The 27,524-nt window shown below is 39.4% G+C and overlaps 1 protein-coding gene across 1 annotated transcript in view; it reads right to left on the reverse strand.

The window, feature by feature from the left end:
* Positions 1–616: 616 nt before the first annotated feature.
* map2k5 (mitogen-activated protein kinase kinase 5) overlaps positions 617–27,524 on the reverse strand; it is a 48,658-nt gene continuing 21,750 nt past the window's right edge. The window contains 11 exon segments of the mRNA XM_034221186.1: positions 617–1,528; positions 1,530–1,568; positions 11,823–11,868; positions 13,375–13,436; positions 18,719–18,751; positions 19,075–19,101; positions 23,506–23,535; positions 24,974–25,045; positions 25,169–25,219; positions 26,159–26,232; positions 26,338–26,386. Of these exon segments, the coding sequence (XP_034077077.1) occupies positions 1,466–1,528; positions 1,530–1,568; positions 11,823–11,868; positions 13,375–13,436; positions 18,719–18,751; positions 19,075–19,101; positions 23,506–23,535; positions 24,974–25,045; positions 25,169–25,219; positions 26,159–26,232; positions 26,338–26,386 (546 nt within the window). The 3' untranslated portion in view covers positions 617–1,465.

Raw genomic sequence — 27,524 nt, forward strand, 5'->3', positions numbered from 1 at the left:
CGACCAATCATTGTAGCAGGCCCGGCTAAAGTAACTGGATGGCCTACCTGCCTGTCAGCCTTCCAGTCTGTGCACAAACTTATTCTCGTGCCCTCATTGGTCATGTGCGCGTTCGTGGTGTGTGGAGAAGGGGCTCTGTAAGAAGTGGCAGAAGATTTTCTCCGGTTTGATATTTTCAAATTCAAGCGCACTCGAGCTGGTTTCGCCAAATTGCCTACCCCACCTTTAAGTCACTAAAGAAACACAAGGTATATTTCACCTTTTGGGTCCTCCGTGGTCTTTGGTGTTAAGTGCATCCATTAACATTTCCCTCGATAGTATATCAACTAATCTCATTTGGCAATTCAGTAAAATAGCATACTTTCTGTTCAGCACGTGACATATGTTGCTAAAGAAAGGGATTTACTGGTTAGAAAGCGGGATGAAACAATCATTTAATGAACCAAAGGTGTTGTACAGCAAGGAGACGAAGAGATATGGTGTCCGTTACATTTTCTGCTTTTGTGTATAGTTTATTTTATTCTTAATGGATTCTAATAATATAAAAGCTAATGAATGAACGTGGAGAACTGCTTCAGCACAATTCACTCTCAAGTAGTTTTTTTTTCTGGTTTGTTCAGTGGTCATTCAATGTCAGGCTCGTTTGTGCAAACGGAGATAAAAAACATCAAAAATGGTCTAATCAGAGAGAGTCTGGATCCTGTTAATAAATGAGAACAATTAGTTGTTTGGTTAGTAAGCCTGAAAACCAATTAAAGATGGATGTTAACATTTCATTGCATTCCAACACCTCAGAGCTGCTAAAATCTCATTGATTGTGCCGGTTTGTTGTGCACTTAACCCCCCTTTTAGGACAGAGACAGAGCTTTGTGTCCACGTAATGCTCCGACCTTACAAGATTAGGGAATATACTGGATACCAACGTTCTAGTGGAAGCATTAAAACAGGTTACGTTTTGCTATTTTAGTGACAACCTACGTTTTCTGAGGTAATAAATGACACCAGTGGGAAGCCAGGCACACACACGGGCCGTTACTCACAGGCAGAAACCTTAACATTCACAAGAGGGGCTCAACAGTAAAGCACGAGAGGGTCATTTGAGATACCACCCCAGAATCAGGGCATTACTCTGCCGGCCTATTGCAGTCTCATGCATTTGAAGGTTGTCGCTGATCCTTTAAATCTAACCGTTTTTCTCCATCCATCAGACTGTCTTACCCGCAAAAAAAGGTGGGGGCAAAGCTGCAGATGCTGCACATTTTAAAATGCAGAGATAAAAGGTCAAAGAAGCTCCTCGTTGTCCCAGCCGCATGAGTTGCTGTTAAATAGAGAATTACTCACAGAAAGTTTGTAACATCTAGTCATTTTTTAGTCCATGAGTACAGTCCATTTGAAGCCTTCTGTGAGTGTTGAAGGTTTGGGATTCAGACGCCCTGGTGCATTGTGGGGGGACAGCAGGAGGACGTCAGAGACCCTGCTGAGCTCGCCTCTCCTCCAGACAGCGACACACCCACATCGACACCACCCTCCGCATTACCGTCGTTAAACTGTGTGATGAAGGAATGCTCCTGAAAAGTAAAGAGAGGGACAAAAGTGGTAAAATCACTTTTTTTAAGAAAACAACAGACACTGAAAGTTTGGGTTAGTTTTTATTTTATAATTAAGAAAAACACATTTCCGGAATTAATTAGTGCATTTAAAGGTTTTATTTGGGAACAGAGAACAATAACTGTCAGAAGGAATTCAAAAGGCAGAGTTTATGACCATTTTGATATTAAATGAAATGGCATGTAATGACATCTGCTATTAAGTTTTATTATTAAGTTATGGGTTTTTTCACACTGAAATTCCTGAACGAATCAAGACAATTCCTTTTTATATTATTTAGCCTTCACTGCAATTAGTTTTAGAAATTATAACTAAAAAACAATACTAGCCATTTTCACCCTTACTCTTTGGATTCACAAAATGTGCTCATCCTTGAACTTATCTATTGTAACAAATGTTAATCTTTTAATGCAATGAAATAATGAATATATGAATTAACATCTTCTGCCACTAATCTCAGACCTTACGTATGACCTTTAGAATAATTGCCAAAAAACGGACTGAAGCGGCCATAACAACACAAGTAATGAGCTTTCCATAAAAACAGCTATCAAAAGTTTATTCTGCAATATAATTTTATATTATCAAACAGATTGGAGCCACAAACATTATCACACCTTTATGTGAAGGGTTTGGTTAAGTTCTACTTAGTATAATTATTCTAAATCATGATTCTAATAAAATACAAATAAACTAAACAGGAACACCATTTAACCCTCTTAAATATTCATGTGCAACAGATTTGCTTTTAAATGCTGAACGTTTAAGTAATGGCTTGTCAGGGCATTTTAAAGACATATCTGTGCAGTTTAATGATCGACATGAGTCATAACAGGTTGTAAAATTAAGCTTTGTAATAAAACAGGCTGTGACAAAAAACCTCGATGTTGACTATTTAAAAATGCCTTTGAACATGATCTTAATTCTTCCTCCTACAGTCTTCATTTGGACTGATTTCCACCACCAGTGCCAATAAACGAGCTCTCGACAGAACACGTTCTCTGTGGATCGGTAGCTCATCAAGTTTGTTAAAGGCTGGCAGAGTTACTTGTTACTGCTGCACTGAGGTGTCACTCGTGATATCTCAATGACAACAGTCCCAATCCCAGCCTCATCTGGGGGGGGCAGAGGTCACACAGGGGTCAGAGGTGAGGAGGTTTTAAATGGAACACTTCAACTGAGGCTGACCATGAATTTGATTTGTACTGTCTAGATGTCCAATTAAATAAACAACGCTGTGGCCGGCCAGTTCAAATGAACATGTCAACACTGATTTCAGCGATATGTGTCCTCAAACAACAAGAGACTGTCACCGTTAATAAGAGTTCAGCTCCAACTTAAACTGGCCAGACACCGTGTATTGTATTTATTAATGTTGTACGTTATGGTAACTCACACTACTGATATTAATCTGCCTCTCTGCATAGCCACAACCTGCAGCTCTTGTGTTCAACTGTACGGATTCATTGGCTGTGCTGCTAATATGTTACCGTCAAACTTTAACAATCTGTATCGGCTGTGCTATAGTCCCAAAATGTTCGAAAATGGAACAAAGTAGCGAATGGAAGATTAAATAACTAAATATCTAATGCAGCCATAAGCTCCTTTGATTAACACCAAAAAAGACACGGAAACCGTATTTCTTTGTCAGCCTAAACATTCACCACAATTATTGTGTGCTTTGCAAGGCTGTGAATCCTTGGTAAAAAATAGTGTCTTTATAACATTGTTATATCGTCTGTTCCAAAATCTAGATAGGTTTCAAATATGAACTTTTAACGTGAAAGTAACACTACAAAACACATATTTTAAATCAGGTCAAATATGATGTTGCTTTATAAACATTAGTCTGTTTCTTTTGTGACTAATGAAGTTAGGCTTTAACGTTAGTTATAACGGATCTCAAGTTAATTACAAAGAACAAAAAACTATAAATAATTCCTTAGTTTTGCTTACTACAAACAAAAGTCCAAGTTCGATATAAAGTAATATTTTAACAAATGCAAATGATATTCTGTCATGTTTCTTAACACATAGCTCTTCCAAAAACATCATCCCACTGCAACAGTGATATCACTAGTTTAACTCAGATTTCAAAGTGAGAAGTGTTGATGTCAGCTGTTTCTTCAACATTAAACACCCCCCCCAGCTACATTCAAACTGGTGCGGACGAGATTAGAAGTAGGACAGGCGGATAGTGACGGTTCTCCTGGGATTCATTTAGTCTATTTGCAGTCACAGTGGAACATTTGTTACATTTGTTTTGTACATTATATCAAAAATAAAGTCACATGAAGGTTGAATACAGTGAATACATCTGTAAGTTACTGTAGGGTCAAGATTCCTTTATAAGATCCACTAAAGAGAGAGAATGTAAAGAGATTGTAAAGGACTGGGGGAGCACCATCAATCCTGTTGTCCTTCTAATGGGCAGCTGGGGTTAACACAGTCTGAGGTTAATTACTCTCATATCAGTGTGTGTGTGTGTGTGTGTGTGTGTGTGTGTGTGTGTGTGTGTGTGTGTGTGTGTGTGTGTGTGTGTGTGTGTGTGTGTGTCACTATGAGACGGGTGTAGTGGACGCTCCTGGGTGCCCCTATGCTGAATACCCATCTCATCAATCATTCTTTCTTGCCTCAGTAGAGAGGGAGTGATACAGAAATAAAGAGGGAACTCAAGAGTGATGCTTTTTAAAATCCTGCTCTCCACCTCTGCTCCAGAAATTAACTCCGACAGGCCACAGACATCTGCTGGAATCTGACCTGGATGAAGGTGTAAGGCCTGTCATACACACTCACATACAGAGTACACGTAGACATGATGAGACACGCATCACTCACTCAAAACACTATAGAACTAACTGGTCTGAAGCTGTTGTTCGTGACTGCTTTTTTCTCTCACTTAATGTTTCCCCTGGACAACACACAGATAAGTTACCTGCCACAGATAAATAGAGAGAGTGAGAAAAGGTGACCACTAGGGAAAGCATACAAAAAAGATGGCAGGCAAGAAAGGAAGTCAAAGTAAACATATTAGATGGTGTGATTAGATGGAAAGCCAATAAATGATCCTTGAGTTGAAACTGTTTCTTTAAAACTATGTTTCAAAATTCAAGTATCAATCTAAACTTTTAACCCACATCCTCAAAGTGTTCTACAATTCAATCTGCTTTAAATGAAGAGATACCATGTAAACCTCCAGAACAGCTTTCAAATGGACCTCATCGAGTCAGAGTTCAACTTAATTGTCCTTTCCTCTTATGTAATTGTAGTTACAAACTAAATAAAAATAGCAACGCTCAGATTTGATGTACCATACACTGCTTTAATTGTCCACAACGGCAAATATCAACCCTGCAGGTTTATCTTGCGGCCCCTCCACCCAACATACAACACCCCGGTTTGAAAAGATGCTTCTAGTCTTTTATCTGCAGACAATTGTATTGAATGAAAACTGCCTCAAGTCTTGCTTTGATGCTGACACATGCAGGTGAACAGACACCCAGATATATTGATTAAATAGGGGATACATGTGTTGTCTGTCACACAGGCATACATACCTAATAATTAATACATTCCCTGCAACATCAATTAAGTATGAAACCTGTTAAAGAGTTACAAATCCAACAACTAATCTTTAGTTAGGTCAATGAAGGTGATTGCACCTCCCCCCTTAGCGCTGCATGGACAGAGGTGAGATGGGGGAAGGACTCATTTAGAAGTTACATTAATCACCGTCTGGCCATCAAAATGGGATAATCACCTGCAACGGCTCTGCTCAAATAGAAATGGCCTAAACCCAGGGGAAATTCTACCGAACTCTTTAATTGTTTGAAGCCTTTCAAGGGTCTGTTTAATCTAAGATTAATTTATTCACTTTTAAATAACTCTATGTATGATTAATACGCTCAAACGAAATTAAAAGGAGTTTGAGGCAATTATAACATAGGACTGGTCATCACCTCATTAGAACAGCGTTGCCGTGTTTGTCAGTGTGTAGGTGTGTGTTTGTCAGTGTGTAGGTGTGTGTGTGAGTGTGTGTGTGTGTGTGTGTGTGAGTATCTGTGTGAGGGACAGAGAGAATCTGAAGAGGTAGATGGAATAACTAGGCCTTTACAGATTTGCATGCTAATCACTCGCTCCCTCTGGAAACTGGTTGGCATCGGTTGGTGTTAGTGTTGGTGTGTGTGTGTGTGTGTGTGTGTCCACGACAGAACAGTGTGTGTGTGTACTTTGGTCAATCATAGTGCACAAGAAATGTAGGGATACTTCTCTGAGGAGAGTTACAATGCTCTAAACTTAATGATCCGGGAATCTAATGCTACTTTCAAATCTGCTGCTTTCAAAACTGTTTGCATAGTGAGGCGGCACTTTCTCCAGATAGCCGCCAATCAATGAGCCACAACACTAAATGTTATCCAGCGAAATGGAAAGAAAAAGGGAAAGAGAGAGTAAAAGATGAATGCAGGGAGAGGAGGGAGAGCACCATCATTATCATGGCCTTTTAGGTCCCCAACCACCTGTGCAAAACAAGTGTCCAACGCAGCAGAGCACAGGGCTCATACTGTACTAAAAAGTACAGCTTAACATCAATATACTTGTGTACTTTGGACTCTCATTTTAAGTGATGTGTTTAGAAATATGTGCAGCGCAGCAGTCCCAGTCTGTGTGAATGGGTTTAGGTCAAAGAAGACCCATGGGTGAAATGTGAAAACATTTGGCAGCAAAGGTGCTGACAGAAAAGTTTAGGGAGGAGGAGGCACCAGTGATTTGGTACAACACTGAAAAGAGGCAAAACGATACACAAGCATGCGAAAACCTTTTTGCACATTCTGCCTTTACTCAGACAATGAGCAACCGCATCAACAGTTTGAGACACATGCAAGACATCGGCATTAATAAAGCCTTTCTAAAAAAAATACACATATAAATGATAAAATGTGTAACAAAGTCTGTATCTGTGCAAAACAGTCAATCTAGAGCTACGGTTTATGAGTCCATGTACATCCTCGTGGGGAGTTGAAACATTCATGTTCTCTGACATGCTGGATAAGTACAAATGTTAAATGGAGGAGCTGTTCACGTGTGTTGTGACCGATATACTATGAGTAACTAGTGAGGTTGTCCGTGTTAATAACAACCGTCCAAAGATTTTAAAACTGATGCAGTATTTGGACACAATTTGAGGCTATAGCTTCTATCTATGTGCGTGTTAATGTGTGCGAGTCTAAACTAGATTTAGGGACAGTTAGACACAGGAGGGGTTTCCTTTGTGAACCGTGGGGCTCATCTGGTGTCTCAGGGGTTGAATGGGGGCTACAAAATGAGTGTGTGTGTGTGTGTGTGTGTGTGTCTATGAATAGAGAAGCAGAATAGGAGGGTTGCATTGACAAGGTGCTAAAAGGCTGTGTGAAGGCTTCTAGCTGGGGAATGAGCGATGATGAGGAAGAGGGGGGAGGGAGAAATGAAACGTCAATCAAACCACAATCGAAGAATACAAAAGGCATGGGATCCACACTTTGTTTTCTATGTCTGCCATACATACACTACACACACAATCAAGCTCAAAGATACACAACATGTTGTTTTTTCTGCCTTTCGTGCCCTAACGCTTAATAAATATCTTGCAGTCAGACTATGGCCTTGTTTTGAGGGAGGAGGGGGAGGAGAAAGACCTCAGACAGGATAGGTTATCACCAAATACCTGCTGCTCACGTCCTGGGAGCCGGCCAATGGAAAGTATCCTCCTTTACTGACCAACGTCATTAGCTTATGATGACAGGATAGAGTGTCCACAATGAAAAATGCATTAGTATAAAGGGGAGAAAACACACTTCCTTTCCTCTCTGATAACTCAACATGGGATTCTCTTCAAATGACTTTTAAGAAATGAGGAAAACACACTTTACTGACTGAAGTGAAATACTGAGCTTAATGCAGCCTAACAGTGCTCAGTTAGATATTCCTTCTCAATGATTTAGCGTCCACATAATGACAAACAGATTATGAGTCATGGTGTAAACCATCTGGGTTCAGAACAACTCAACGTTTCCATTGGGGTTAGGGTAACACATTGAAATGGACTAATATTGCTATAAACTCAGAGAGAGCAGGGTAATAAAATAATGTACTTAAAGTGGAACTATCATGCTATATTGGAAAAATATATTGTAGGGCCATACCTATACAAAACATGTCTGTGAAGTTTTTTGCTTAAAATACCAAACAGTTCACCCATTGAAGCCATGCCTCATACTGCTCATACCCCTCTTTTGAAGCCCTGTTAGAGAAACGCGGATTTTGGGTCCTTAGCTTGAGAAAAAAAAAAGAGGAGGCAGAGCTAATGCCTGATCAGAATTCTACCGGAGATAAAGTTAAATTCTGCTGTGATAAAACGCCATCCTGTTCTAAACCACATCAAAGATTATTTCTGAAACAGTATGGAGCTCAAATGCTTTTTCTCGTGCGGGTTTATCACAAGGTGAGTTCCTTTTTAAAAAAAAACACATGTGCTCTCCAGTACAGGTTAGCTCTGAGTGTTAGCGAGGCTTGCTAATGTAAACAAAGACGAGATTACGTCCAAAACACGTCAGGCATTGTTTCTGATAGCAACTTTCTGTGGGTCCGCTGGCGATTTGACGTCAGATCGGCAGCAAATCTGTATCCGCTCGTTGTACACCCGTTTTTAAAAGATTTGGGTACGGAGGAAAAGAGAGGGTTTTATTTTCTGACGCTGCGTGAGTTCCCCGACGCACCGGGGACACATATTCATGTCTAAAAGACATCACAAAGTGCATTTTGCATGATAGGTCCCCTTTAAGATAAAAAAACGAAAATAAACTGACAAATGAAAGTATTTTCTAAATGCCTATAATGTATCAATAGAAGCTTAACTGAGACTAAATATGTTGAAATCAATCCAAATAAATCAAGTATGGGATGTTATTTGGAGAATATTGCCTCGGTATGAGGAAAATTCCATGGGAAAAGTATGGGATTTTATTTGTTGAATATCCTTTCGATTCAGTGTCCCCTTACTCAGTGGAGTTTTGGATCATGAGTGGGGCTATGAAGCAATGTTTACAAAAGAAAAAGCATAAACATACGTGTGTAGAGATTCCTGGAGCAGATGTTATTCTGCTGTTAGTAACGCAATGACACTAAAGCCAACAAAGGAACAAGCCAACAAGCTAGGAAACATAGCTGTAAACAAAGCCATTTTTTAAATATTTCATTAGTTCATTGTGTTTTTTGTGGCGTTAGGAACTAACACCTTTTGTATTGTTCCTGTTCTGCCCTTACTCCTGTTGCAAACATATTAGTAGCATTAATCTAAGAAAAAGGTTTCCTATCACTGAACGCCTTAGTGATAAAAAGCGTTATCTTTAATAAGATATAATAATATTAGTATGAGCAAAGCATTCAGTATAAGGAGCTGTAGCACACTGTGTCAAGCTTCAGGGACAAAACCCATCAAGAGCAGGCATGCAATCAAACAGCAGCCCTTTAAAGAAGCTCTAATAGGATAAAAATCCCAGTGAAAATAATGACGTCAATAAAAGCTATACCAGTGATTAGAGAAACCACACGGTGAAACCTGATGAGCAAACTAGAGCCACTAGGTGAGTTTGTATGGCCATAAAACAACATTATTTGCTTAATGCGTGCACTATTGTGTGAGTTTCCTGCATTACCTTCCAGGAGAAATGAGATGCAGGGATAACAAACCGTCTGTAAAGCAGAGGGAGAGGAGCTGTGTGTGGCTAGGTGCATTAACATACAGATAGAATAGGTAAAGAGTTTTAATGTACTCAGGAGGCTGGGAGGATGGGGAGGTAAAGTGAGAGGTGGGGAAGAAAAGAGGGAATGAGAAAGACAATCAGCAGCCGGGTGCCACAAGGCAGGCATCCATGACCTTATATCTCAGTTCACAAGGGGCAGAGGAAGAGATGAAAGGCCTACAGGAGGACAGACATATAGGTAAAGGAAAGACGAATGGAGAGAAGGTACATCTGAAAGAGAGCACAGGGACCACAATACACCTCAAAGAAGTAGGGCAGAGTGAGAGGAGGGCTAGAAAAAGGAGACATCTACAAAATGTTTGGCATATCCATGATTGCATTACAAAAAAGTCTGGTCAGCTTCAAATTGAAAGAAGAAGACATTTGAACAAAGCACATTTGCAGGTTTGTGGTGTGACAGATCAAACCATGCAGAGAGGTTGGTCTGGAATCACACACACAATCAAATGACTTAAAATAAGTGCAACAGTCTTTTTGCTTTGAGAAATACATCTTATTTGACTGCAGTTTATAAGTAACCCAAGTCATGGAAAAGCTGAAAAAAAGCCCAGTATTCAGTCTCAAGCATTCATATTATTGCTCAAGGTACGGCCGAGAAGACGTGTGAAGCGGGCTTTCAGCCACAATTAGTGAGAAGAAAGACAAAAGCCTCTGCACTACAACAATCATAAAGACAGACAATAAGAACATTATGGTGTCAAGGTGTCGCTCAACACACACAATGGAAGCTGTTGAAAGGTCACTAAAAGAAAAGGAACCCACCACAACACAACAAGCTGAACTTCTCTAAGTAGTGCATGGTCTCCCTTCAGAGAAACACTTCTGTCTGGAGGCAAGAATTCCCAAAGTGTGTCTAGACAACATTTCCCTTTACTCCCCCTTTCTGGTGTGAGACTGAGAACATACAATCTGTTAGCAGCTCTGCATTTACACCCTCCAGCACTCCATCCCCACAACATAAACCCTCACCCCTCCTCTCTCTGCGGACCTAACTGTCGCTGTCCTTGGTCCTAACACAGAAACCAGAGCATGTTGCAACTCTTAAAAGGCAGTTTGTGCAAACTGCTGCAGCCTTGTGTGCTAACGCCAGGACAGAACAAAAATCAAGACCACTTTAGAGCGAGGCGTGCAGTTTGGCGTGTATACTGGCACACTGACAGGAAGAGTTGGAACTTAGTAAAGTCTTCTTCCTTACCTATAAAACTCTACTGCACCAGAGTCACAGTGCAAATAATCTATGGCTTTGAGTAATAATTACCATTAACAATCTGTTTCCACAGCAACCTAAAATGACACTAATTGAGCCAGTTAGAGATGGTACAACGTTTGCTCCTGTTCATACCGATGTATATTTTTAGTGGCACTCCTATCTATGGCATCTTTCACACTGTACTCATGTTAAAGAGGATATGCCCTTTTCACTGGAACATACAAAAAGACCAAAACATCCCAATATCCAATGCTGGATTAATGAAAAGTTATTACGGAGTTCATAGGAAGTCTTAGAAGAGCCTTTTTAAAATATTAAAGAGCATTACAATTCGTGGCTATTTGATTTGCTGATCTATTTCAACTTTCAAAATAAAGCTGATGAATCTACATACTGTGTAAAGGATCCCTTAAATGTAACTCGATTTTTATGCGGCATGATTTTTTACGTGATCTTATAGGGTTGAAAATCATTGTATTGCAACTTTACTATAGGAAACAGAGGGATGTTATTTTGGGCTAAATGAGAAATGGCTTTTGCTTTTATTTGGGATGCATCTTCCCACCATCTGCAGGGCATCTCAGCCGCTGTGTAATGAGAGGCACATGTATCCAGTATGACAGAAAGGTGGTGTATAAAAGAAGTCCATTTACTGTTTTACCATTCCCAATCAGACTGGTGAAACCGATCCTCAGAACACACGTTGTGGTTGAAAGAATTATCTTATTGGCACTTTTTGTTTTACCTTAACAGGCACAGACAGATACAAAAAATAATGTCCTTTTGGCCCATCGTTAAATGTTAAAAGAAAACTAGTTTTGTAAACTACAATTATTTTACTCCTTTACAACAGCTAGGCCTGATTCATTTGATGTTGACTCCAATGAGGGGGAATGAAATGAATATTGAAGTAGGTCTCAATACTACCTCAAGGTTTCTCTCTGACCTCTCCAACATCTTTCATTGGCAGCAAAAAGTTCATAACTTTTTTTTCCACACAGAAACCACAACTTTGATGATCCTTGATCCAGAACACCCCAGTCTTTGTAAAATATACAATAGTATTTTCAAATAGTTACATTTAATAAAATAGTGTTTAATTGAATTTGTATCTGTATGCATGAATATTCACCGTATGTATAAAGCTTTTCAAAACGTATATGTTGACTTTGGAAGTGTTTAATGGAAGTCTTGGTTGAACTTACCATGAGGTTATTGGGGGCAGGCCTCTCTTTGGGTTGCCGTCGCATGCTGAAAATAAAATGTAAGAGTGATACAAACAGTCTGTATCCAGCCACTACTCAAACTGTCTTTGAAAATGTACAAGAGGTGTTTTGACTTTCATCTCGGTGGCATCCTTTTCAGTTATGAAGCTATATTCAATAAGAGTTCGGAATAGATACAACATTTCTTTCAATACATTTATTTATTCAATATTTCAAAAATAAAATAGATTTGTTTTATTTGTCAGAACACTAAAATGTAAGCAATAACTGTAAGAGAATATTTTAATCTGATCTGTTTATAGAGCTTCTTATAGTTTTTTAGAATCTGTGATACTGCAAACATCTGCTTGTAGTCATTCAAAGACTCCTCTGTAAGTTGAGGTCACAGGTCAAACGCTTCTCCTTTATCCGTGGGGGAGGTTTGAGACCTGGCTGGATCTCTTTGAGACAAGTAGTTCATCGTCTCCCATCGGCTATTGATTAGGTATACGCGGGCTTTCTGTGGGCCGGCCTCTCCTCGTGTAGTAGCGATGTTTGTGGCTTTGGGGGGCAGAGATAATCTTGGTGGAGCACAAGGACAGTGTGAAACTAAGATGATCTCCCGGCCGTATGTAATTAATGTACTGTGATCAATAAACTCTTAGTGCTTTGGCTAATCGACGTTCCAGACTCCTTCATTCTACCTCAACATTGCAACAACAGAAGTTTACCTTCACAATAACCACATATTAGTAGATTTATTAGATTCATGTGGGTTTTGTGAGTGTCCTTTATAGTATGTGCTGTATATTGGGGACTTTGAGGAATTAGTGCAGGGGCCTCTCTGCAGTTTGTCATGTCAGCAGTTTATGTATCACAATGAATGGGCCATGATCCTCTAAGAATAGCCTGGGAGGAGATACTGCACCGAGGCAGGTACCTCAGTCTGTCCTGAGAGAGTCGTGCCCCGTTTAAGTAAACAAAGCAGGCAGGGGGGATAAACAACAGATGGCACAACCAGGCCCTGAGTGCGGTACACACACACACACACTCTCTGCTTACATGTGGTTTGGGTGTGTATGTACATGTTTGTGCAACTGTAAAGGTTACAGGAGGCTAATGAATCAGAGGCAAACTCAGGGTAAACATTGTCTTTGTCCTGTTGCATTAGAGGATTCAATCATCCCTTTTTATTCAGCAGCATTGAATATCATAGCTAAAACCATTACAACCACAATGCATTAACACACAGGCAAATACACTTTAATCCCTTTGTATTGCCATTATACCTTTGATTCATCTACCATCATTTGGCTCATCTATGTCAAATGCAGCTTCTGGTCTTGTAATTGTTCAGCGTGGCTCTGTGGGGCTCAGATGGCTGACTGTGCCACGCATATTAAGCCATTATTAACTAGAATCACAAATACTGTGCAATCAACAGCCATTGAAAACTGACAACATTCCTTTTGAAATCTGAATGGTTTCATTGAAACAATTTCTGTGTCTGTCCTTCGAGAAACAAAAGCGTATTGAAGAGTAACTGACTCACCACTGAGTGATGAAGTGAACAAACTTCTCACTGAACTGGCCCACAGGAAACACTGGAGGATCCTGTGAAGAGGAAATAAAACCACTGAGAAAACAAGACATATCTCATTCAAGGATGAGAATGACCTGCTGTAAAGACTGAAAGATACAGACATACGTAACTGCATGATTTAAACGTGATCCTACTTGTGTTATGTCATTTAATCACTCGTAAAACCAGAGTTTAGACCAGTGCAAACCTCCTTAAAATGTTGAATTGGTAGTTGGGGTAAGTTTGAAAAATCAAATGATGATCTTAGCTTTAAGGGGGTTGTAGCAGTATGTCAGAAAGGATCTAAATCAAACCTTTTTAGATATAAAACATTATAAATCAAAATGGGTTTTGGTACACTTGAGACAGAAAATACATTGTCACACCTTACCACCGACTGAGGAATATTATTGTTATATTATAGTTTCTCTGTGAAAAAAAATGCTGGGTTTGCCAAATACTATAACAAGATGTTTCGACAAGGTTTAATGCTTTATAGAAAACAGACAAGTAAAAAAGACCACTTTCAAAGACTACATAACGCTGAAGAGCCTGGATTGACACTTCGAGTCTGACCTCAAGGCTACAGGCTACGTTGAGTGGTCGTTGTACAACACTTGCTGGAGGACATAACTTTTGTCTGGTTGGATTAATTAATCAACGAATATGTTAATTCATAAGCCTTCATAGTTTAGATTCCCAGCATTACCGTAATGGAGATTATGTTGAAAGAACATGGCTGAGGTTTTTAAATGAGCAACGTGGCTCTTCTCATTGAAAATAACCAAATCAAGGTCATCTAGCCAAGAAAGAAACGCTTAAAAAGTGAAAGGAAGTTGTTAATACAATTGATTTATTATTCAGAAAACACTACAATTGGGAAAGCATGATAAAGAAAGACTAGACAAAAATAAAACCTTCTGTTCAACATTTAAAGCCAATGCAACAATAGGGAAAATTATAATAATGCTCTTAAAATAAATAAAATACAAATTCATTTCTTTAGTTGATTTGAATAGTGCATGTTCATACTATCAGAACAGCTGGTACACACACATCCACAAAGGGACATTTCATATTTAGATTGTTTTCTTTTTGGTCAATTATTGAGTAAAAGACTGAGACTATGACTAAAACTCACAAAGACATTTAATTTTGGGACGGTGACTAAATATGCTGCTAAAATGAACATGAGTAAGGTGTGTGTGTGTGTGTGTTAGTGTGCATCAGGCTTGTGACATGTTGTCAATGGAGGGTCTATGAACCGTGTCATGTAGAACAGCTGGGCCAGACTGACCCTGTATTACTGCCCTCACCTCATCACTCTGCTCCTTTCTCTACCTTTGGCGGATCATATTATGTACGCTTATTCTTGCCAATGTGGACCACTGCATTGCAAAAGCAGTATATCAAATTCACGCACGTATTCTCAGTTTTAATGACGATATGTATATGTAGAGTATGGTAATCTATATTAATATGTTTTTGCTGATCAAATGAATGTTTAAACTGGCAATCATTTCAACACAATTGCAAGAATAACTTTGATCACTAAAATCTTCCTTTGACACTGGTTGCTGAAATGTAACATACCGCATCCTGACACACCAGCATGAGCACATGACAGATGTTTACCCCAGATCAAATAGGTACTATTAAAATATAATATGTTAAACTAAGTTGACCAGTAGGTTATTGGTAGGTGTTAGTCCTTCACGATATGCACAACAGTTATAACCAATGATATGAGCTCAGATGTGAAAAACAACAACAAAAAACGACTCAAATATCCACTACAATCATAAAGCCTGGGTCTACAACCAAGCGTTTATTCAAATGCAGGGAATTAAACCTCTTCGCATCTGAAGCCCTGCTGTGCCATTAAAAACACCTCTGGGCAGTGTTCGCTTTTCCTTAATGCTCTGATCGGCAGGCTCTCGCAAAGCATGATGCATGAACCCATTTAAATTAACAAAGGAATGGGTTCCCTTCTAATCTCACTGCACTTCACAGTGCTGCCGCCGCTTGGATGAGCAATATATCATAGCACATGCACATAAACACACAGGCATCCACAAACAAATGCCCTTGAGCAATGCAAACCACAAGTCTGAGTGTTCACTCTGTTTAGAGAGAGAGAACCAAATCATTTGCAACCACTGTATTGCGGTGTGCACATACTCACACACGATCTTGACTACACAACTCATGCATGTGTCGTGTAAGCTAAATCTAAAACCTCTCTCTGCACTTTCCCCGCATATTTGCATGCACATGCAGCTTTTTGCAGGCACAAACACAAACACACACATTTATGCATGTATTCATGTCTCCAGCTGAGAGGAACACCGCTGCAGCTTTGATGTGGCAGCAGGCGACGGCACAAAAGACAAGCAGGCTGATGAAAGTGGCTAGTCTGCGTGAATTATTCCTCTGGTTGTCAATGCGCTCCACTCTGAGACAGAACACACACTACGAGGGTACAAGGGTACAAGTAAATATACATGTCATTGCCATGAAGCAATTATTAGGCAAAATTAGATCAGTAATTACAGGCTTGAAAATAAAGTGGGAGTTCTTTATTAGTGGAGCCACTTGCTATTCAACAAACGGAGCAGACAGGCACATTAATGAGGGTCGACAGCGGACAGATGGTGGGAACAACTCCATAGAACTTCTCGTTCAAGACCTAAGCTGAATAAGGTGAGCATGTTTCTCTGCCATACACTATTAACATCCAAAAATAAAAAGATGGCCTAATAGAAAAGCAATTTTTACACAGGCATCCGCTGAATATTGCTTTAGGTTTTCCCACAATCGTACTTTTTTTCCGTAACACAGTACGAATTGCTTTCAATTAACACATTTCTACATAGAAAAAAGGGGCTGTAAGGAAAACTATGGAGAGCCTTTTCTTTGAATCGTCTATGACATTAAAAATATATTTTCTTAACAAAGTTACATCAAATCCCTTTATGTTGGGATATATGGGGACACGTGCATGGCTAGATACCATTAGGTTAGTGAGAACATATTTATTTTTGTAGGTAGGATGAACTTAGTCTTGCTTCCATTCATCTTGTAAGCTGTGACATTTTATCAGTTATATTTCTATCTTTGTTGATGGGTTTTTAAAATGGTCTCTATTTGCCATATACAAATTCATTTCAGAATTTGTATTTTGTCTATCTGTTTACATTCTAACTGTAAACTAACTTAATTTGCATCTCCACATATATTTGGATTGTTTGTTTATCTTGAGCTCATGAAAGGCTTTCTCAGCCCTGACACACTGTGTGGTTGTGTGTGATAGGAGTAGAAGAAAGAAAAAAGAGTGGCAGACTGTTATACTGCAACCCCCACCACACACATACCTCCAGCCAGAATAATATTAATGATCCACTCTATCCAGCCTATTACTCATTCAGCCATTAAAGCAACTTTCAAAGCCCCAGTGGATAAGTCACACAATATCAAAGCATCACAACCAAAGAAAAAAGTATATGGATCTACAGTATAATGGACAATAGTTACTAAATGTCAAGGACTCCGGTACAATTAATCACACCTGCCATAATGTTGAAGCCAGGTGTGTCTAGCTCAATTAAAATACCTAATCATTACATTAACTACTCCATTGGATCAGTGTTAGTCCAAAATGCCTCTAAAAGTTATGCTATACAAATAATGACCTTTATTTATCCTGCATATTTCAAAACAAAGTTGCAAAGTGCTCTATATGGTTGAACGAGGACATTTCAGGTCGGCAACAAGGCACATTCAATCAAACAGGAAGCAGTCCAGCAATATAACTGGGTTCTAAACAATGACGCTTAAAAACTGCATGTTGTGTTTATCTATGATATGTTCCAGCCACATCATGTATACACAGAAACATGAAGGCCCGAGGGTTGAGCCTAGGGGAACGCCACAGGTCAAATGGGCCACATAAAGGAGAAACTCCTAAATCTTCACGAATACGTTATTGGATTCATAAGATTTGAAAAATCTGGCAGTTCTACTTTATAAAGCACATTTAAAAGTGATTTTTGGTCAAGCCAAAGTGCTGTACATGTAATAAAAAAACATTACTACAATCACAATAAATTACAACAGATATATAAAAACACAGGGAATAGTCAGGAGTCGTGCTCCGCTCTGACTAGAAGGCCAGGGAGAAGAAGCGTGTCTTTAGTGAGGATTTAAATTATCAATCTAATAGAAAAAAACAATCAACTGTGTCAAAGGCCGAGATGAGATATTAGAGTCCTATACATTCTCTGAGCAACTGGGTCAAAATAGTGCTTATCCTCTTGTCTCTTCGTCCAAAGCACTGCATTAGTTAGGACAGTAAGGCAGTGCTAGCTCACTAGGGGACAACACAAAACGTTCTCTGGCCTCAAGGGGAGAAACAGGGTAAGGCACAGGAAAAATTGTTTTGAGTGATGCCTCTGTCTCGCAGACTAATGAACAGTTCAGCCTAGGTCAATCCATTACAACCAAAAGCATTTAATTATTAATTACGGCCAAATCTATAGGCAGTTAAGGGCAAGTGACATTGTATGTTTAATGTGTAATACGGCTGGAGAAGGGGTTTTGGGGGGCTAGTTTAGGCAAGAGAGGTGTTGTGGCATTTTTGCTATTACTGGACGACAGCAAATAACTCAAGAAAAGAGTGTGGAAAGCTTGTGATTGCTGCTTTAAAAACACATTAGTGGTGTGAGCCTACATATCCATACACACAGACTCATGGAAATAGCATGTCAATTAATAAGGAAATATAAAAATGTGTGTATTAGGAAAAGAGGGGAAACATTTGAGCATTTCAGTATCAGACATTACCTACAGCAGGTAAACATATTATATAGAAATGGGCATAAATATGGCAGACTTCCTCTAAAGCCAAAATGTCATCAACATTTTTTTCCCTTTTTATTGTATCTTTCATACATATGTCTGTTTATGTCATTATAATTGCCTTTATTTAAGAGTTTTGTTATGCCTTTTATTATAGAAACAAACACACAGGGCCGTCAAAAGAATATTCCTGGTTAAACAATTGCTTTGTTGTTGTTTCTATAGTACATAGAATGGAGAGCTGTGCCGCTGAGTGTGTCAGTCGTGACAGGTCCAGCCTCAACAGTAAAGTGCGTGTGCATATGTGTACTGCCTGAGGCAGTTGCATAGGGTGAAGGGTTGAGTGAATGGGGAGCAAAGCCGCCTGAGTGGTTTGCTTCATTAGGAAACAAAATATAAGCTTTCCGGGCCATTAGGACTGACTTTAGATGCAAAAGCACATAAGACGACGACTCACCTCATCAACGATGCATTGCAGTAACTGGAGAGGCTGCAAGAGGAGAGACACAGGGAGATGAAAACATGGAATTTCACAGCAATAGGGAAAATCAATAGTGTGATAAAAAAAACTATCTACTTAGATTAATCAAATGCAGCGAGCTTAGCCAAAGCAATCCTTCAGCTCCGGCATGTTTTTTATTATTATTCCATAATGGCACCTAATGTATTACCAGCAGTTTAAGCATGATCTAATATTTCATTGTAAAAATGCAATTTGAGTGTTTATTCAAATGAGAGAGCCAACCAAGAGTAACAGACTATAGTGTGGGAGACCTATTTTCTTCCTTCCTACTCTAATGCAATAAAACTTACCATTAGAGATCCTTGGTTTTTCTGAATCTGTAGGGCAAGACAGAAAAGAGGGGACGAGGCAATATGTAATTAGCGTGTCATAATCAAGACGATACACTTGGACACATTATGATCACTAGGAGAAAATTATTTCTTTCCTGTTGGCAATTTGTGAGTATGCGTTACAACCATTTACATAATGAAAACACACAAATGTTAATGGCCTTGTTCTCATTTGTGGAGAATGGGGGTAAAAGATCCACTAATGCTCATTTTTAGAGAAGTACTTTGTTCATACCCTCCAGGTTATCAAGATGTGCCGGGATAACTGTTACAAACAGTATGAGCAGGCTTTGTAAGGAGCATGCTCATTGTGTCAGTTTCACAGGTACAACACTTGATGTTACATGATGACAGTGGGGTTGAAGCTATTGTTTTTTTAGACTATGCAATACGCAAAAATGTGATTTGTTTGCAGATCTTTGCAAACAAAATAACACCAAATATCTAGTGTTGAGTCGACAAATCAAAAAAACGAATTACTAAATGCGCTTCTTATGTTCCCGTTCAAAACATATAGTCCTTGAAAATAAGAGCTAGAGAAGGAAGTCTTAATATGAAAGATCTAGCAATGAGTGTTTTGTGTAATCTAATGTAAATGTAAGTGATACTACAGTGGGAGTGCATAAAGCATTTCGTTTTCCTTCTTTAAACCTCCAGGGCTGAATTCACCAGGATTTCCAAAAGCCCAAATGTACAACGTACTCATATAGACTGAGTGCTATAGGACCTGAAACCTATAGTCTCAGCTAAATGTCTAAGAATGTTTGGTAAATAAATTGCTATTTTCTCTAGGTTTTTTGACAGTGCATTAGAGCACTTATTGATTCACTCTATTAAATACAGGTTTTCACACTCTGCAAATACCAAGAGGCTCCTAAACTGCCTCTATATCCAGTTTTGCCTGATTCAGACACATTAAAAGCAACTATGGAAAACTAATTTGTTCAGAAATAATTACTAGGACAAAATAGCGTGCTGCTCCATGGGTTGAAATTGGATAGTGGGAGACTAACTTATTCAAGCATAATTGAGCACTTATTCTTCTTGTACTAGGTAGATTGACCGAGCATCAAAAAGAGATATTTCAAAATGATTTCCTTTTGTATCCTTTTAACAGTCTCTCATCACTAATGGCTGACTATCTGGTAGACATATCATTATCTGCATGTTCATCCTGAGGGTAATAGTGTTTCATAGTTAAACTTAAAAAGACTATAATTATGCATATCATAACATTTTCTTCCTATAAGAAGGACACAAATGATGTTTGACAAGAAACGAATTTGTGTTTGCTGAAGAAGTTGGGAATGGACCCACATCCAATAGGATTGTGTACGAGAGCAACCGAGTGTGTGTGAGAGTGTGTCCGCGTGTGTAATGCTAAATGACGACTGTAGTTGTGAAGAACAACAGCTCCTTGTTTGGCTTTGTGACAATTTGTGAGCCACATCACACTTTTTGGGTTGTTTGAAAATATCACAGTGGGCTCAGTGTGAAAATAGGAAGTCACCATTTTTGGATGTCAAATCATTTCTGTTACTTTTAACAGCAACACAATAAATAGTTCTAAAAGATCAGATGGCCATTTCCCCCCTCAAGGGTGTTCAGAGATATTTCTTCAAAGGTAAGGAATCAGAAAACTCCAGAAGAAAAAGTCTCACTTTGTGATAAAAAAAAGCAGAAAGCAATTTCTACAAAGGTTGACATGCATGTTTTGGGCATGGGCAACCCCTTTATTCTAAAGTCTACGCTCCAAAACTGCTCAACTTTGATTTGTTGAGGTAAACTTAGATGGCGTAACCTGTTTGATTAGTGCCAGTTATACAGACATTTTGCATAGCTCAAAAATGTTTGGGTGACAACAAATAGCATGATAAGAAATAGTCAGAATGTAGCTGTACACATCATTTAAAGCCTAAAAAGGGGTCTAATACCCCGATTTTTTTTTCAACTGATCACTTAAAGGAGGACATGTGACCAAGCAAAAACAAACAAGTTTGGAGCTGTGGAGCGGGTATAGGATGCTGAAAAATTACAGCAAACATTGTTAACCACACGCATACAGAACTACAAAACTATTCTTTCCATTTCATTTGAGAGGGAAAAATAGAGTAGCAAAGGGAAAGCGTCTCTGCCGTTTGATGGATGCAGTGATGTGTAATGGAAGCTTCTGAAACATACACAAAAATAACTGACACGGTAGTTCATCCAAAAATTAATTCAAATTTGAGAAAAATATGACAAAATGGAGAGAAACAAAAACAACCATAAAGCAAACAAATCAATCAGAAGCAATAGCGCTGGCGGCTGTATACACATCACATAGGATCTGGTGTCTTCAAAGACTTTCAGAGCGAGCCGCGCAAAAACTCCATTAACTCCTGACAAAGGACGCAAATGAATCCCGACATGTGGTGAAGTGGAATTAAAGAGACCATCTCTAATCATGACAAACATGAGGTGATGATTCCACTGTGCGTGCTGCACAAAGAGATGAGGGATAATGCATCAAATGAAAGCATCACAAACTCATACTCAGAATGTAAAGGCTAAAGCTAAGACCCCAAACAATGCTAACATTTGCTTTTCAAAAAGGTAAATCATGGACAACCAAAACCCAACTTTAATAACTCATCCGGTATCTTCCACCAAGATGCCACAGATTCTCTCTCATCTTCTCCAACTCCTCCCTCAGTATGTACTAAAATGTTCTCCGTGAAGTGTAGCAGGGGCTACAGCTGTGCCAGCGTCTGCAAAAATGACAGTTTAGGCCCGAGGACTTTGGCTGGCTGCGCCTGACGAGCTGGATCCGAGCGCTCTCGCCACACCGCTCTGCCACAGCCTGCAGGTGAACGGTCTGCAGTACCATATGGAGTTAGGGGGAAATTAACACTACGATGAGGAAAGCTGCATGACAGTGGAGAGCTTCAACTACAAACTGAGAGGTGTTTTCTAATATTTTGTCTTATTTCTATCAATGAGGGTAGAATAAACTACCCTTTATTTAAAAAAATACACCATCAATTAACATGATAATGAAAGCAACAGCCCTCTAAAACCCGACATGCCCTAGGCTGTCACACACAGATTGATCATTGTGTGACATTTACATCACTATACAATTCAAGTGTTCTAAAAACACACCTATGCTCCCTTACAGAAAGGAGTGCATATGTTTTCATAATGGCTCAAGAACTAATGATCAACACAGGAAACAAGCGAATAGCTACATCACGACTTGCTGTTCACTGTGGAAGTACGCAACTAGGTACTGAAGTAATTCAATGAAAACATACTTGGGTTTCTCTCAGCACATAAGAGAGAACATTAATAGGATAACATCTTTAAGCTGGGGTTACTAACATTGAAATCCAAAAGACTTTGACATTTGAGTTCACATGAAGGCTGATCATTGAAATCTCGTATCATTCAGCTCCAACGTTAAGTAAAGTGGTCTCCTCTCACCCAGAAAGGATAGTTGGCAAAGTGAAAGGAAGTCGTCAATTAGGCAATCCCCGGGCTGATAGAGCATCACACTCGGTTGCTTTAATTAACCGCAACAAAGTTTCATTTGACTGACGGAGCAGTCCGAGTGGTGCTTACTTTAAGCCTGCAGGGAAATGACACACAAATGATGACCAATGCTAATATGCAGAACATGGTCAGGACTTACTTTCCATGTTAGTCAAACAAAAAGTGTAAAGTTGTAGTGTTGAAAAATATGTCTATGTCATCATGCTTTAAGAACAAAGTGTTCATTATATATCTCTCCCCGTCTCGTGAAAGGCAGGCTGCCAGGAGGTAACCTGAGGTAACCAGATTTAGATTGCTGCGATAGGGATTAGTGAGATAAACCCATCTTAAAAAGGGCTAATTAAGACTTGATGGGATTGGGAAGTTACTTCAGAGGGCGGCAATTACATTTGAGCTGGATTTTAAGATAAAATGAGGAAAGAAACCCAACAAATCAGTAGATGTTAACATTTAAAGTTGTATATCATTACTGAGCAACTCATTTATAAAGTAATATAGATGTCAAAATATTTTTTAGGTCAAAAACTGCATGATGAGTACCTCACTATTTAATTTGTTTCAGCTATATTTTTCCAGGATGACTCTCAATTTGATTCAACTTCTGCTTTACAAGACAGTCTTGGCAAAGAGGGCAGCATAAAAGGTTTCATATAAATGAAAAGACGATGAACAAAACAGCAACAAAAAAAGGATTAAGAAACAGTAGTGGTAATTATTTACAGTAGTGATAATTATTTATAGCAAACATCAGGATTTCTGATAGTGTCATCTTTCATCACAGCCAAATACATGGACATGCCATAAAAACAATTAGCCTAAAGATAATTCAATAATTAGAGACTGAAATGAACTCACCTGTGGATAGGGGAACATGCCTAGCGCCAACTGTGTAAAGAAGAAAGAAAAAATAATTTTCTTTAGGAAAAGGTTTCGTCAGTACTGTGGCAATATCTGTAAATACATGTAAAACAGGTTTTTGCTTTTCACTGAGACATGACCAATAAGACAATGGCCAAGGAGCAAAAAGAAAAAGCGCCTTTTTGGCAATATTTCAGATTTAAATCCAATGCTAATAGGGATAATGTAAATAATAATATAAGGGAACTTTGGTCCGTGTGAAGGATAGAACGTGATGCATGCAGAGTGTAAGTGTGTACACCACTAGCACAGGGACCCTGCGTCAAATGTTATCTCACAAATGATGCTTCAAAAAGGTAGAATGTCTTGTATGGCTGCTGGATTGGAACCCCAATGAACTAGAAAGGCATTTATGATTGATGAACATATCCATGTTTTTAGTAAGAGAAAATTGCATTAAATGTATTCAGGCCTTTCCATTGTCAGTGTCTTAATGACATTACATTGAAGATACAGAAGGAAAATGCTGCTAAAGCCGCTGAAGCCTACCGAATGTGGGACTTTCTGTCTTTGGGGTAAGCTTAGTGCCCACCTGCTGATTACACTTCCTCATCAAACAACACCAGCTATTAGTTAATAACCCCCCACGATTACCACCTGCGGGGAATAAAATGGTAGGATGAAGAGAGGCAGGACAGGATTGTGGGACGGTTGTATGGAATATGTGTGTGCGTGTGCGTGTGCGTGTGTGTGTGTGTGTGTGTGTGTGTGTGTGTGTGTGTGTGTGTGTGTGTGTGTGTGTGTGTGTGTGTGTGTTATTCTGGCTGGGGGTGGGGTGACAGCTCTCTCTGACATTTGGCAAATCACACGGGGTGAGCATTTTTCATCTTGGTCAAGGGCAGCTTATTGGCAACATTATGTTATTAAAAAGTCAAAACGCTCACAGTTTTTCCTTGAACATAAATAGACCAACTAGCAGGCTGAAGATCAATCCAAATGTAATGGGACTTAGAGCCATTTCATTTGGCTTAATGCACACACCCACAGCGAGAAATAAAGAGAACCGGGCAAGGGGGGGTGGGGGTCCTCTGCTATACATCTTTATCACAGAGAGATCGTGTCAATACTTGTGACATGGCTGCTTTCCTCTGAACACATCTATTATTGTTATAAATGTAAATATATTAGTGATTATTGGACAGGGACGGAGGGTGAATCAATAATGTCAGCCGGGGGAAAAGAAACCAGGGAATGTCCCACTAAAACTAAAATGTAATTTTAAAGCACAGGGTGTCGTCAAGCTACACATACTGTACATGTATCTTCAAACTCAATTTGGACTGTTATTAGAAAAAAACAGACCACTTTTGCTATAATTTAGTGTCACCTCCATCAATATCCTACACCTTTTTTAATGTACAAATTCCAGCTGCTATAGTGTGAATTAATATATACTTTGTCCCACCTCCATGAAAGAGATTCCCACACTCCAGACATCTGCGTGGATACCATACTGCTCTCCTGATATCCTCTCTGGCTGTGGAGCACAGAACAAACAACAAAAACCATGAGGACAAACTTTGTGAATGACAATTACCTCATCTACTTATACAACTTTTAAATAACTTGAGACAGAGAAGGAACTGAGAGGATCACTTACTGCCATGTATGCATTTGTTCCAACATACGTTTTGGCAATAGAATTCACCAACTGCAAAACAAAAGATGAAACAGTGGATAAGCAGATAATAATGCTGCAGTCCAAAATAAAATATGACTATTCCATTGACTTTATTAAGCATTGTTATAGAGTCATTCTCTGGTGTCCTACAGTATATATAGAAAAATAGAGATAGGAGTTGGACCTAAATTGCATCTAAATGTATCGATATGTCAGGTTGATATTTTGGGATGCTCTCAACCCTTGCAAAGGGGAACAGGAGTACGACAAGGAGACATTGGTGAGTGTGTGTGCGTGTACAATGCCCCATGCCATCAATGACAGTACTGTGATAATGAGTGTCTGTTCCCTCATGGCCTACGATGTGAGAGGGGGGAGCATAGACTGTATAGGGGGAGGGAGAGTGTGTATGTGTGAAGGAAACGTAAACAGAAACAGAGTTAAAAAAGATTGAGGGCAAGTCAATGTTACAGAGTCCAGCTATCCGTGCAGGGTGTACAATTCACCTTGTATCTTTAAAGGAAGTGGAGGTTAAAAATTGATGAAAGGAAATGATTGTGTGTGTGTGTTTGTTTAAAAGAGGGACACAGTCCTCAGGGTTGTTTTGGGGAACGTTGAAGGTCTGTCCCTTATGATTTCATTTCAAACACACACACGCCCACACACAATGACAAGGCTATTGTCTGCTACCCACGCTTTCCCCACATCTCCTGAATACATATCAATGGGGCTTTGCCGTTGTGTGTGTGTGTGTGTGCGGGTCATAATTATAACAAGTGATTTTTTTGGAGGCTGCAGAACAATGGTGGTGGGGGGGATGTTAATGTGAGAGGAAGACCCTTGGGATCGCCTCGATGTTTTGAGTTGAAAATGAAGCCAGTGATTGAAATGTTAACCACACACACGTGTTTCTTCTTCCATTCTCTCGCTCTTGCTCTCTTTCATGCTCACATAAACAAACCAGTGTACCTGTGTGCTGACACCAAAGTCACAGAGCTTGACTTGTCCTCGGGTGTTCACCAGCATATTGGAAGGCTTGACATCTGCGGAGACAAACTGCTTGATAGAACTGCAGCATCAGCACTGTACAGCCAGTCGCTATCAACTCTTTTGTTAATAACACAGCTCCCGCACACTACCTTACTCACCTCTGTGAAGTATCTTCAGGCTCCACAGATACGTCAGCCCTTTGACTACCTGAAGGCACAGATGAGAGGAAAAACAGATGAACTTTGGCATCAAAATGGCAATGATCCTGTTTACATCACGGTAAGGCAGAGCTTAGTAGGCTTTTATATCTATTTATTGTAGTTGATATCGGTAATCGCATAATTCTCCCTGCCGAGATCTCCCTACTTACTACTCCTACTCACTTAGCCTAGATGAGTGGGGGATCTGGCTGATGTAGAAGAATTTGACTATCCTTAAGTGTTAATACCAGGGTAAAGGATCCTAAAATGCACTACAGTTAGGTAGGTGTCTGGGCTGAACTTGTTTAGACTGTGTATTGGACTGTGGGGTAAAAAGAAAAGTCCGAACTCGCAATTTACAGCTCAATCTTTGTTACGGTCCTCCATTCTGCTCAAAGAATTGGGTAGTCACTGAAATAATAAGACTGCAGATACAAGCAAACAAGAAAGTGTTTCTTCAAAGGGAGATTTGTCTCCTAGGAGCTGAGCAATTAGGAAGGACTTCGGTAAATGCTCCTTCACATTGAGAACAATTCAGTTTGTTAGGGAACCTAGTTAGGGTTTGAACTTGTACAAATGACTCGGGGTAGATATGGAAGGGAAAACGCACACTGCTGAGAGTAAAGTGGGTAAGATAGGAGACTTTTTCATTTGTGCAGCCATTAAATGATTATATTTGATAGTTTCGTATTTGATAGAGTAATCCTGCTTTCCTTCAAGTGATGCTGGAGCTGATTCTTGCCTCTCGACTGCTGACATCTATCTCTGAAGCATGGCAACTTAAATTAAGAAAGCAAAAAGCTGTCTGAAGTCCCGCTGCCTCAAAAGGCGGTGGTGTGAGTGCAAATACTGCAGCGTGCAGCTTCACTCACACCCTCTCTGGTGCTTTCCCTTTTGTGATAATTAACAACTGTGACAGTGGGAAGGAGGGAAAGCTGTGAATTAGAATTAACACTGACTAAATAGCTGTCATTGTTTGATTACGGACAAAGTTAAAGGGCGGGAGACAGAAACGACAGGAGAAGGGTAATGAGTTTGGAAAAGGCCATTTCTGTCAAAATGCTAGTTTAAATGAGAGCAGAAAGAGAGGGAGATACAACACTGACTTTGTCCATTACTTCACCAAATAGAAACCAATTAAACAA

Source organism: Gymnodraco acuticeps, unplaced genomic scaffold (assembly GCF_902827175.1).
Source record: "Gymnodraco acuticeps unplaced genomic scaffold, fGymAcu1.1, whole genome shotgun sequence".
NCBI lineage: Eukaryota > Metazoa > Chordata > Actinopteri > Perciformes > Bathydraconidae > Gymnodraco > Gymnodraco acuticeps.